The sequence below is a fragment of the Formica exsecta genome, unplaced genomic scaffold (genome assembly GCF_003651465.1).
Source record: "Formica exsecta isolate Colony F162 unplaced genomic scaffold, ASM365146v1 scaffold138, whole genome shotgun sequence".
NCBI lineage: Eukaryota > Metazoa > Arthropoda > Insecta > Hymenoptera > Formicidae > Formica > Formica exsecta.
Genome location: NW_021848711.1, coordinates 1,940,162 through 1,953,821, shown reverse-complemented (window position 1 = coordinate 1,953,821; position 13,660 = coordinate 1,940,162). Strand labels below are relative to the sequence as shown.

The window sequence follows — 13,660 nt, the reverse complement described above, 5'->3', positions numbered from 1 at the left end:
TATATATATATCTTTTTTTCTCTTTTTATACCTTATACGAAGAGGAAGTCGTGGAATTGTGTTTGCCATAGGAAGAGGTGGAGCTGTAATTATGCGATGAGCTTGATTGACCTTGGGTGGTGGAACTGTAGCCGCTGTAACCGCTAGACTTGTGGACTGTCACGATCGGCGGTGGTGCTGGTTTTAGTGGTTGCTCGATAAACCTTCGATCTTAAATTAAAATTATTCGTTACTAAATATAATATGTTTGCGTATAAATCCGTAATAGCAAAATATAAATTATGAGACTTGCGTTTTACTGCAAATAAAAAACAATAGATTATAAAAGTAAAAAACTAACTATAAAATAAACGGGAAAATTAATTCAACATAAAGTACATATATACAGATTAAGGGAAGTAAACTAGTTACACAATAATTCAAGAAATAAAAGATGTTATTTTTTAAATATATTTAGAATATAAAAATAAAATTCAGTTTTTTGAATAGCTCTGAATAACGTAAAATAAAATTGTCTGTTAAATAATTTGCATATTGTAGAGCTAGCATGATAACTACGTGATGGCATGTGTGTATGTGCAATATTTATGATTTCTAATGGAAAAAGCTTGACAATGTACACATAAAATAAGGTAATCTATCAGCTAATGAAGCATTGCTTGTAATAACGGTGGAAAAGGATTGCACACACAAACGGGGTAAGCTCTGAAACAGCTCTACCTCCGGAATGTAGGAAATCGTGCGCTAATTTTACTTGCTCCTCCGTTTCTCCAGTGCCTACAACACAAACGCTCAATAAAGTATGTCTTATCATCAAACTCCGCATTAGATTATATCGAGAGTATTACCGATCTTATCACTGAGATTCGACGATTCAAAGAACAGAAATAAATCTCCCAAATTGTACAAAATCTATTTTAAATATAAAATTCTTTGTGCGTAAAGTAAGTTTTATAACATCAGCCCCCACTTTTGCTTTTAAATCTTCTTTCGAAGAATTGATTACAGCAATGATGTGTTTCACTTTTGACAAAACTTATCTTAACGTAAGATAATTAAATTTAGATTAATTTACATATATAGACTGAAATCGATTGAATCTCTTGCTGTTTAAAAAAAAATTATTCATATAAGAAGTAAGTGAGACCATTGCATTCAATTCTAAAATTATGTACAAAATAATTTTTAATTCTAATATTTTATTTGTTTTATTCAATATTTAATGACTTATTTATCTCGTACCTTCTACGATGACCACACAACTGGTCTCGTCCTTGCCGTGCTTGTTGCTAGCCACGCAGCGATATTTGCCGCTGTCTTCCGGCTTGCAGTCAATGATCTCCATCGTGACGACCCCGTCGGCGTTGCTCATAGGATAGTTATACTTGGATAACTCTTCTCTATCCTTGTACCATTTTACAGTGGGCGGTGGGTTACCGCTCAGGCAGCAGAGCAGCTTGCATGTCTGCCTGATCTGGATGACACGTGGTCGTAGCAGGAAGGTAAAGCTCGGCGCCGACTCGATCATCTCCAGCCATACATTGTAGCCGAGCGGTTCTCGTCTGCGTACCGGATGCAACTCGGGCCTATATTTTGGAATTTCTCTCGGCAGTGCTGAAAGGGTGAAAAAACATAAATTTTGATAGGAGTACTTTGTTTTTTATTATATATAACTTAAATATATAGAGAACCAAATAAATTCAAAAAATTAGTACGCAAGTATATTAAATTTAAAATATTTGATATTAAATATTTCAAACGGTGTCATCTAATATTACAGAATGGCAGAAGTATAAATATAAAATTTTGATAGAAGAAACGCTTACGTTGTACATTAAGGAAGACAACCTCCTCGCGATATCCATAGTGATTCTCCGCGCGTATGATGTACTCTCCTCGGTCTTCCAGCTTAACTCTATTGATGATGAAGGTATAATCGTCACCGTGGTACCGTTTCATGAATTTGACGGACTGCCGTAGCTCTTGATTGTTGTGCGACCAGGTCAGCGTCGGCGCCGCGATTGCGATCACGCGACAGGTAAACTTCACGCTCTGTCCCTCGTAGGCGAACGCGCTTTGCGGCTTGATAACAAATCTGGGCGCCGCTTGTCGACGATCTATAAGAGAAAATATGAATTATTAATCCTAGAGAATTAAGATTTTGATGAAATTTTTAGTCCTTTTATAATACGTTAATTATACTCACCGAAGCAAGAATCGTAGATTCTGTATTTCTCGATCAAAAGCTTCCTGAGCGACGAGTACTCGGCTAGGCGGCCGATGGGAAGGACGTACTTGTCCCAATTCTCGTACTTGGCACGCAATCTGTCCCTAATGCTGAGGTAACGGCTGCTGGCGATCGGGTTGGTCCACTTGCTATGATCGCCGGTCAACCACGGATGAACGAGACACTCGTGTGCTGTCATGCGCTTCCTGAAAGACGAAGACACACGTGAATGATAGAAAGATTCAATACAGGTTTTCTATATTATACAGAATATAGTAGAGAGCGTACTCTTTGTTTTTAATGAGTAGTCGCCTGATGAAATCTTTGCCCTCCTCGGAAACGTCGCGGAATGCCTCCTCATCAAAGTCCCAGTCACATGCTTTCACATTTTTCAGGGTCTCGATATCATTGTCACCCGCAAACGGCGAAAGACCACTCAATCTGTGCAAATAATGCATACTAGAATATCTCGGTATAGAGATTTTCTTCTATCAAGAAAATTCTTCTCGTAAATATAAATGCATTTTTTTATTTTAGAATTTTTCAATTATTTCAAAGCTATGCAAAAAATGACTGATTAAAAATTAATTAAAGACTGCAATTAAAATGACTGAAATTTTAATGGCAATAAATTTAACGTCTTTTTATGTGGATTTCTTTTCTGTTATAATATTTCGTGTTTTGAACATGTTACAATTAGAGATTAAGAATTAATTATCGCTATTAGAGAATGGATTATCGTTTTTTCAAACTTTCTATGTATGAAGCAGTTCACTGAAATTTTTTGTATCGATTAGTTGCAATTAATCATATAAAATTCAATTTAGCAAAATTTTCTGAACTCCTCATTTTCTCTTTATTTCCAATCACTTTGCAATCACTATATTCTTAACAATTTTCCATCACATACCTATACGATATTACTAACAAAAAATATAAGATACTGCATACATCTTTTCAGAATATTTCAATGTGATATTTCTAGAAAATGTTTAATATGTATCTTTATACTATACGTATATTAAATTGCATATTAATTGTATATTAAATTGTATATTAAATTGTATATTAATTGTATAATAAATTGTATAATTATTATAATTAGCAAACAGAAGGATCTACTCACAAAACATAAGCCAGTACGCCGCAGGCCCACATGTCGGTGTAAAAACCGACCGGCTCACGTTCGACGATCTCGGGAGCGGCGAACTCGGCCGTACCTGTGCTGATCTTTACTACTTCGTTCGGATCGAGTTTAGTGGCCAGACCGAAATCAATCAGTTTTACGTTAGTGCTGTTACGAGTTTGACACATGATATTTTCCGGCTTGATATCTGAAAAAACAATGGCATATTTTTTTAAATATTAAAAAATAAATACAAAAATATTACAATATATTAGAAGATAATCATTGATTTATTTTATTAAGAAATTTATAAACTAATGATATAAGATTTCTCATAAGCTTTATTAGTGTTATAAGAAAATTATCTTTATATTAACAACGACTCACCCAGATGGATGATGTTCTTTTCGTGCATATGCTTGACGCCCTCACAGATTTGCCTCATGTAATTAATTACCTCTGCTTCGGACATAGTGTAACCCTCGGCCGTGATCCTCTCGAATAACTCGCCGCCGGACAGGCTAACGAGACAAATGATCGAGATCAAGGATATAATGCAAACTCGTCACAACTCGTCGAAATTCTAATCGAATTCTATTTAATTATTCTGATTTTTCTGCCTCAAAGTGGATACTTACAACTCGAAAATGAGCACCATCTCGTCGTCGTCCTCAAAGGCATCATGCAGATTGATCAGCTTGGGATGGTGCAGCTGATTCATGATGTCGATCTCTTTCCTGATCAACTCCTTCTCCATCACGTGCGACACTGGGATAAATTTGGCGGCGAATATGTTGCCGGTGGTCCTTTCGCGGCAACGATGCACCACGCCAAACGCGCCGGTACCGATCTCCTCGAGGATGTCGTACTTGTCGTAGACCGACGTGTGCTTGATCTCGACCGGCTGCGGCACGTACTTGCTGTACACGTCAAACACGAACTGATCGTAGTCGCGTGGCTTCTCGTCGTCGCGTCCACGTATCTTTTTGCCGCTCGCGTCCACCTCGTACTCCTTCTTCTTGAACTCGCGCTTGATCACACCCTTCGTAGTGATCAGCGGTGTCACCTCGCTCGGATCGGATCGACCATAGATATTCTCCGCGCACACACGGAAGTCGTACTGATGTCCGGGGCTCAGACCGGTTACCGCAAGCGTGCAGAACCGGGTGTTGCCGGCCCGAATCCAGGTACTCATCGGATGCTCGCGTTTTTCCACCACGTAGTTGGTGATGTTGCTGCCGCCGTCCCACAACGGTGGCTTCCAGCTAACCGCCAGCGAGTCGTGGCCGATGCTATCCACCTGCGGGAATCTGGGTGGATCCGGACGATCGCTGATCTGGATCTTGATGATGGCCGTGTCCTGGCCTAGATCATTCTCGGCGGTGATGCGATACGGGCCGGAGTCGATGCGACTGCCGTCGCGGATCGTCAGTATGGCGTGACGTTCCTTCACCTCGACGGCGTAATGACCGCCGGACTCGATCACCTCGCCTTCGCGTACCCACGTGATCTTTGGTTTTGGGTAGCCGGTGAACGGTATCTTGATAACGACATTCACGCCTTTGTCGAAGAAGGCGGTGTCGCGGAATCTCGGCGGTACATTCAGTCTGGGCGGCGTCTTGATGAAGAGCTCGCCCTTGGTGGATTTCACGCCGCACTTGTTAGCCGCGCGACAGAAGTACTCGTCGGCGTCCTCGCCGAAAACATCGTGGATGATGAGATTGTGGGTATCGCCCTCGGAGTAGACGTTGTAGCGGCTGCCGCTCACGATCTCGCGGGCGCCTTTAAACCATGTAATGCTCGGCTTCGGCGTGCCGATGATCTTGCATTGGAAGTGAGCGTTGTGGTTCTGGACGCAATTCACCTGGTGAAATAAATGAAAAGAAGTTAATTATTTTGGGTCAAAGAAGCAAGATCCAAATAATAAAGATTTTTAGGATTATTATTTATTTTTTATTTAACACTTTTTAAATTTGTAATATAAATCTATGAATTCTGGGGATGGTTATTATAAAACTGTTTATAATCAAGATACAAGGGAAAACACGAACCTTGTGAAGAGGTTGAATGATCTCCGGAGGTTTCGCCGCCTGTGGATCGACGATCTTCACGGAGGTCGAGGCCTTTGACTCGGGACTGAGTCCAGCCACGTTCTGAGCGAATACTCGGAACTCGTATTGCCTTCCTTCGATCAGATTACTGATGTTGATCTGCGTCGGTAGGCAGATGCTGACGTTTACGCGCTGCCAGGCCTGACTGCCGACCTCCCTCTTATCGATCCAGTAACCCTGAATCTTCGCACCGCCGTCCGTTTCCGGCTTCTCCCATGAGAGATTGACAAAGTCGCCGCCTACCTCGATGACCTTGGGTGTACCGGGTGGTCCCGGCGGATCAAACGGCGCCTTGGCCTTGATCGGATTGATACCCTCCAGCGGTGGACCCATGCCGTTATCGTTGGCCGCCATCACCCGGAACAGATATTCCTGGCCCTCGGTGAGACCCTGCACGACAAAGGTGGTGTCCCTGCAGAAGGACGACACAATGATCCAGTGCGTGTGACTGACATCACGACGATCAACCACATAATGGGTGATCCGAAGACCGCCGTCGTATTTAGGCGGGTGCCAGGATAGGGTGCATGTATGCTTGTCGATATCGGAGACATCGAGCGGTCCAGTCGGTGGTCCAGGTAATCCGGTGATATATACGGTGAAGGACGCGCTCACGCTGCCGCTGTCGTTGGAGATGGACAGATCATAAGTGCCGGCATCATCTTTCTGAATGTCCTTGATGAAGATGATGAGGTACTCGTCGAAGACGGTATATTTGATGTGCGTGGTTTCTACGATCTTGTGACCGTCCTTCTTCAGCGTCACTTCCATTGGCTGATCGCCGCTGTAGTAGATCTTGATCTTCGTATTGTCGCCCTCCGGCAGATAGAGATCGCCCGGCATGCGCTCGATACGCGGTGGTGTGCCAATCTTTAGCCGGCACGTGGTCGCGGCGACGCCGAGCTGATTCGATATCTGACAGCTGTAATCCCCGTCGTCCGCATCCCATACCTCGGAAATAACCAGTCTATAGATTCCGTTTATCGCCTCAGCACGGAAGCGACCGCCCAGGGTGATCTCACGGCCGTTCTTCAGCCACCTGAACAAGTTAAAATTATAATTTAAAAATTAAATTAAATCTAGAAATATGTATATTGACAGAAATTATGAAATTTTATTTTTTATTGATAACAAAAACTTTAATTTATATATACATATACTTAAAAATTATATATTAATATATACGTACCGTTATATTAATAAATTAAGTTGAATAATTCGTAATAAATTTAAAATTTTTATTTAAAAGTAAATATATAAAATTTAAAATCTAAATTTAGATTATAATTATCGTTAAAGGATGTATCAAATATAAAAATGACGACATGCATGTGTTCTTAATAAACTTTTATCTTTAATAAATATGAGATAAGTATAAAAATATAAATCTTAATTTAAAAAAAAAACGCACAGTTTTAATATTATCTTAATTCAGATAATATCCTCATCCTATGACAAATAATACGATTAAAAAATGAATATTAGATAAATGTTATTCCCACTAACCTGGCAGTCGGTAGTGGTTTACCCGTGGCCTCGCACTCGAGGACGAGGGTCTTGCCGAGCGGTATGATTTGACTGACGGGCAGATTCCTGATAAACTCCGGTTTTTCGCCACCCTCGACCTCGCAGATTTTCACTGGGGTGGTACACGAGCTCGGCTCGGACCTGCCGGCCGCGTTCACCGCGAAGATCCTGAACTCGTAGTCGCCCCGCTCGATCAGGTGCATGACCGTGTACTCGGTATCGACGACGTTGTACTCGTTGCACTTGGACCACATTGCGCTGCCCACTTCGCGTTTCTCGATCACGTAGCCGGTGATCCTGCTGCCGCCGTCGGACACGGGCGGTTCCCATCGTAGATCGACGTAGTTTTTGCCGACCTTGGTGACCTGCGGCGTGCCTGGTGGCGATGGCACGTTGAACTTGCTCTTGAGTCTGAACGGCGCGGACGGCGGGCTCGGTTTGCTGAAACCGGCCGCGTTCTTCGCGCGGATCCTGAATTCGTACTCGTGTCCGCTCATTAGACCATAGCACACGTACGTGGTGTCCTTGAAGAGGTAGTCGTTCGCCACACGCCATTGCACATCCTCGGCGGGATCGCGGAATTCGATCTTGTAGCCCTGTAATCGAAATTTTTGCGTGGATTATTCCAAGTCCACGAAAATACTTCAAAATGTTGCCTCAAAAAGGTATGTATATTGATTTTAAAAGTGTAAGTCTGAGATAAATTTGTATAATTCGTAAAGTTGCGGCTGTTTATAATACGCCAAATTTCGAATGTAAAATGTGTCGATGATTTTTCCCTTGTAAATTGATAACACACACCTGAATGCGAGATCCTCCATCGGACAGTGGTCTTGTCCAGACCACCGTCGCGTTCGAGGTGTCCCAGTCGATGACACGCGGCTGTCCGGGCGGATCCGGCACCGTGAACGGGAACTTGGCCGTTATCGGCTCGTCTGCCTGAAGCGGATCGGATATTCCGTACTGATTCTCCGCTCTTACTCGGAAGTTGTACGTGCGATTTGGCTCCAGACCGATCACGTCGTAATGCGTGCTTCTCGCGAAGCTGCTGAGCTTCACCCAGTACTGAAAAGAATTCGAAAAAGTAATGAAAATCTTAATATCTGTCAGATAATGTTGATACTTTATATCGAAAGGGAAAATCTAATATTATTTCTTTAATGGCGTCATTTTTATAGATCCTTTCTATTGAACTTACGCCTGCCGGATCCAGTTTCTCGACGATGTAATTTGTGATCGGCGAACCGCCATCGTCGAAGGGCGGTTTCCACGTTAGCGTGCAGGTTTCCGGAGTGATATCGGAGATGTCCAAGGGCGCCAGCGGTGGCGACGGTTTGTCTAAAAAGAAAATCATTTCACAATGTATCACATATGGCTTGTAAAATCAAAAGACGTTAAAAAATACATATAGTCTACTAATAAACATCATTATTATAGGTCTAGAAATGAATAAAGAAAATGAGTTTAAGACAAGGTTTATAAAAAGAGAATTTTTTTTCCGTAAAACTTCTCAAAGAATTTCTTTTTCAAATATGCGTATGATTTTCTGAAAATTAAATCTAAGTTGCAATTTTAAGAAAAAAAATGACAAGTCAGGAGTTAAAAATTAATGCATAATAAAAAACTTACCGACAACGAGAACTTTGCACGAGGCGGAATCGGTGCCAACGGTGTTTGTGAGGTATATCGTGTATGTGCCAGTGTCAGACCTCTTCGCCTTCTTGTTGATGAACTGCGAGGCCACATCGGTCGTCTCGAACTTGATTCTTTCGCCGGTGAGGACCTCCTCGCCGTTGATGGACCAGTTAGGTCTTGGTCTAGGATTAGCCGTATACGGCACCGTAATGGTAAACGGTTCTCCTGCGATAACGGTCATGTCGCGGATGCTGAGATCGCTCGTGATCTTCGGTGGGACTGTAACAAAACGATTGACATCTCAAATAATATCCAAAACTTGTCGGCAGTCAAAATTAATGACGACGGAAAATTTAATTGCAAAAAGATTATTTTATTGTGTATTCATTAATATATATAGATGTTTTTTATTTTGAATAAAATCTCTAAAGAAGATATACTTACATGGTGGTGCGCTGGCGCGAATAACGTCGGAGTTGGAGCTCCATGGTCCACGGCCGGCGGCATTTTCCGCAGCTACTCGGAATTCATAATCGTGATTCTCGATCAGTCCTGTGACCCTGCGAGATCGACAAAAATAATTAATAAAACATCTCGTTGAGAGACTATTTCTTCCGAAGAAGTAATGTAAGGACACGTAGAGAGGGAGGGTGAATAGCGCAAATACATCACTCACTTGTAAGTGGTATCGTGCACCAGAGCCGGAGTAGCCTTGACCCACTTGTCCTCGCTCAGGAGACGCTTCTCGACGATGTAACCGATGATCGGCGAACCACCATCGTGACGCGGCTTGCTCCAGGTGATGGTGATGCTGTCTTCGGTGGTCTCCACGCCGCGAGGTGCGCCGGGAGCGCCCGGCGGATCGAACGGATGTCGTGCTTTGATCGGATCGATCGTCGTCGCCGGATCCGATGTGCCATACTGATTCTCGGCCATCACTCGGAATTCGTACACCTGTCCGACCGTCAGATTCCTGACCCGCACGAACGGTGTCGTGACATAGCTGCTCACCTGCAAGTTTTTTTTCTCTTTAAACTCCAGTATGTATATTCAAGTCAAAGACAATTTTAGATTTTTTATGTTTTCTGTATTCTTTATTATTAGTTTTTCTCTCTTATAATTATTGGATAAAGCAAATACATCACTCACTTGTAAGTGGTATCGTGCACCAGAGCCGGAGTAGCCTTGACCCACTTGTCCTCGCTCAGGAGACGCTTCTCGACGATGTAACCGATGATCGGCGAACCACCATCGTGACGCGGCTTGCTCCAGGTGATGGTGATGCTGTCTTCGGTGGTCTCCACGCCGCGAGGTGCGCCGGGAGCGCCCGGCGGATCGAACGGATGTCGTGCTTTGATCGGATCGATCGTCGTCGCCGGATCCGATGTGCCATACTGATTCTCGGCCATCACTCGGAATTCGTACACCTGTCCGACCGTCAGATTCCTGACCCGCACGAACGGTGTCGTGACATAGCTGCTCACCTGCAAGTTTTTTTTCTCTTTAAACTCCAGTATGTATATTCAAGTCAAAGACAATTTTAGATTTTTTATGTTTTCTGTATTCTTTATTATTAGTTTTTCTCTCTTATAATTATTGGATAAAGAAATCTATGTGTGTGAATATTTATTTATGCTTTATATAAATGTAATTAAATAATCGTGTTATTTTAATTCATTAGAATATAATAAATCAATTTTTTCAATTTTTGCAGAAATAGATAAATGTAAAAAAGAATGGTATACTCTGTATTTTTAATCTCGATATTTCATGATCTTTTTTTCTATAATATTTCTTTACCTTGGACCACGTGGCGGCCTTCGGCTCCTTCTTCTCAATCACGTAATTAGTGATATCAGCACCGCCGTTATCCTTGGGCGGATTCCAGAAAAGAGTAAGAGCGTCACCGCCAAATTCATCTGCGCGGAGATTCTCAGGTGGGGAAGGACGATCGAGGACTTTGACGTTGACAGTCGCCGTATCGAAGCCGGACGAGTTGCGTAGTTGAAGTCTGTATTGTCCTCCGTCCGAACGTTTCGCATTCTTCACCACCAGACTACAACGGAAAATTGTACCATACAATGTCATCATATATATCTTCATCTAATAATTAGCTAATACGATAAAGAAAAATATTTAGCACTTCATACATATAATATTAAACTTTAAGAATATTATTTATCATCTTATTTCTTTCTGTGTAAAATTTATAATAATCGAGAAAATATATATACCTGGCGAAATCATCGGCCAGTTGCTGATGGACACGTGAATCGGTTTCATCCTTAATGACGTCGTTGGCGAACCACGTGGCGGTCGGTTTCGGAAAACCTATGTAAGGCACATGAATAGAGAAGTCCTCGCCGGCGCGAACGGTGATGTCGCGAACTCCACCGAGATCCATGACCGGCTTGTTGGGTTGCTCCTCGATGACAATAGGATTGCTGGGTCGGCTCGGGTCGCTGCTACCGACGTCGTTCACCGCGAACACTCTGAAGAGGTACTCCTCGCCCTCCTTCAGTTTCGGCACGGTGTACACATTGCTCGGTATAGGTGCGCCGTTCACGTCCGACCAGTCGTCGTCGTCCTTGGCCTTTTTCTGTATGATGTAGCCTCTGATCTTCGCGCCACCATCGCTTCGCGGTGGTCGCCAGCTTAAGGTCACCGAATCCTTGGTGATCCTGTCTGCTTTAGGCGGTTCCGGTGCATCGGGACGCACTACAGAGTTAACAATAATTAAATATTAATCTTTGAATTTTTGGATGGCTTTTTTTATTACAATATATGATTATGATTGATAAAATATATTTACGGCGTTGGTGTCCAGCTGTGATAGGTTCGGTGGGTTTACTAGGTTTTCCAGGTCCAGCTTCATTGACAGCGATTACTCTGAATTCATATCGCGAACCTTCATGAAGATCCTGCACAGTGAATGTCGTGTTCGGTGTCGGGTAGTTGTTGACTTTCAACCATTCACCGCCACGCTCACGTCTCTCCACATAATATCCTGAAGAAGATAACGCAAATATTGTATAATGTAGTTATACATAATATAAATTAATTTTAATTATAATTTTATTGAAAAATGAGAGAAATTTTTTTCGCTAGAAATTATAACAATTATAATAATATTTTATTATTACTGTTAAATATTATTATAATTTATTCTGATAATTTACCAGTGATAGGCTTTCCACCAGTGTTGATAGGCGGATTCCACGTGAGACTGCAGCTGTTAGGAGTATAACCGAGGATCTCAGGCTGACTCGGCGCATCTGGCGGATCGTAGGGGCTCTTGGCGATCACGGGTTTGCCCTCCAAGGGCTCCGACACTCCATACATATTTTCGGCGCGGACCCTAAAGACGTATTTTCTGCCTTCAATTAAGCCCCTTGCCGTGAAGTTCGTCCTGGGAACATATCCGGGTACTTGTCGCCAATTGTCAGATCCGTAGTCCGACACTTCGACGATGTAATTCGTGATGTCGGAGCCGCCATTGTCCGCCGGTGGATTCCAGGATAGCCCGACGGATTCCTGCGTCGTGCCAGTGTATTGCAAAGGACCCTGAGGCGGTCCAGGCTTGTCCACGACTATCACCTCGATGTCGGCGGAATCCTTTCCGTGCTCGTTCGACGCGGTCACGGTATACATGCCGCTGTCATCTCGCACGGATTTCTCGATCAACAGCTGCGTTCGGTCGCTCTTGGTTTCGGTCTAAAGACATAATAAAAACGAGACAATGAAAATAAAATATTACAATGTATAATAAAATATTTATAATATAAGTAAATTTAAGAAATATAAATATTTTAAATACACAAGAGTATAGGAAAAGATGGTTAGGTGGTATGGTTTACATACCGATAAACGAAGAGTCTCCGTAAGCGATCTTCCATCTTTGGTCCATTCGATCTTTGGCGTAGGTGCGCCGGATAACGGTATATTGACGTTGATCGGTTCTCCAGCGCGAACCTTGATCTTGCGGCCGATCAGAGCGTCCAGATGAAGCTTCGGCTTCTCCTTCATGGGTTTGGCCGTAAATACGGACGAGGTATCGCTTGGTTTTCCAGCACCAGCGGCATTTATAGCCGACACACGATATTCGTATTGATGACCCTCGGTTACATGGTCGTCGTAATATTCGGGATACCTGACGGGCTCTTTATTTTGTTTTATCCAACGACCAGTGGCGCGATCGCGTCGCTCCACGTCATAGCCGATGATCTTGGAGCCGCCGTTGCTGATGGGTGCGGTCCATTTAATCTTAATGTGATCCTTGTCAGCGTCCACGCATTCCGGCTTGCCAGGTTGTCCAGGAACCACTGGAGATGGAACGTAACAATGTGTAAACACAAAGAAAGAAAATCTTGAAAAATTGATTGACATTTTGCCAAACGCGCAATAATAATAAATTAATTATTTAAAAAAAAACTAGAAACAATTTTATATACTTAAAATCTTTTTCTGAAGAAATTCAAATGCACAATTTTTATATACTTAAAATCCTTTTCTGGAGAAATTTAAATGCACAATTTTATCTAATTATTTTGTAATTATTCTAGAGTTATTTTTACTATCAGATGTATACGCTATTTCAATTAAAATATTTAATTGTATTTCGGGAAATTGATAGTATGTATTCTATTAAAAGTATACTTACCGAATTGATTCTTGGCAACGACGGATCGGTCGGTGGTCAGCGGCTCGGAGCGACCTTGTAAATTTTCTGCGCATACACGGAATTCATATGTGGTTCCCTCAAGCAATCTTGGCACAGTTGCATGATTATACTTAGGATTAACGTGTGTAACTGCTGGTACCCAGCCACCACCATGCGTAAGATCGCGTTTTTCAATGATGTATCCGCTGTAAAAGACAAAACGCATATATATAAAAAATTATTTCGCGACATTGATATCATTCAATATGAAATCTTTGGCACAAACTGTTGTCGAATTTTATTAATGTAATAATTATATTGCTTCTACATAAAATTATAATTTAAAATAAAATTATTATGTTATAAAATATTTT

At 42.2% G+C, this 13,660-nt stretch overlaps 1 protein-coding gene across 1 annotated transcript in view; it reads right to left on the bottom strand.

The window, feature by feature from the left end:
- The window catches only part of LOC115246074 (twitchin), a 111,181-nt gene that overhangs the window by 2,812 nt on the left and 94,709 nt on the right, over positions 1-13,660 (bottom strand). The window contains 22 exon segments of the mRNA XM_029824661.1: positions 32-210; positions 721-777; positions 1,243-1,614; positions 1,827-2,117; positions 2,207-2,433; positions 2,516-2,668; positions 3,354-3,561; positions 3,741-3,874; positions 3,992-5,217; positions 5,405-6,503; positions 6,971-7,587; positions 7,793-8,056; positions 8,190-8,329; positions 8,621-8,905; positions 9,071-9,186; positions 9,776-10,110; positions 10,427-10,682; positions 10,861-11,344; positions 11,439-11,633; positions 11,806-12,340; positions 12,488-12,948; positions 13,287-13,492. Coding sequence (XP_029680521.1) covers positions 32-210; positions 721-777; positions 1,243-1,614; positions 1,827-2,117; positions 2,207-2,433; positions 2,516-2,668; positions 3,354-3,561; positions 3,741-3,874; positions 3,992-5,217; positions 5,405-6,503; positions 6,971-7,587; positions 7,793-8,056; positions 8,190-8,329; positions 8,621-8,905; positions 9,071-9,186; positions 9,776-10,110; positions 10,427-10,682; positions 10,861-11,344; positions 11,439-11,633; positions 11,806-12,340; positions 12,488-12,948; positions 13,287-13,492 — 7,840 coding nt within the window.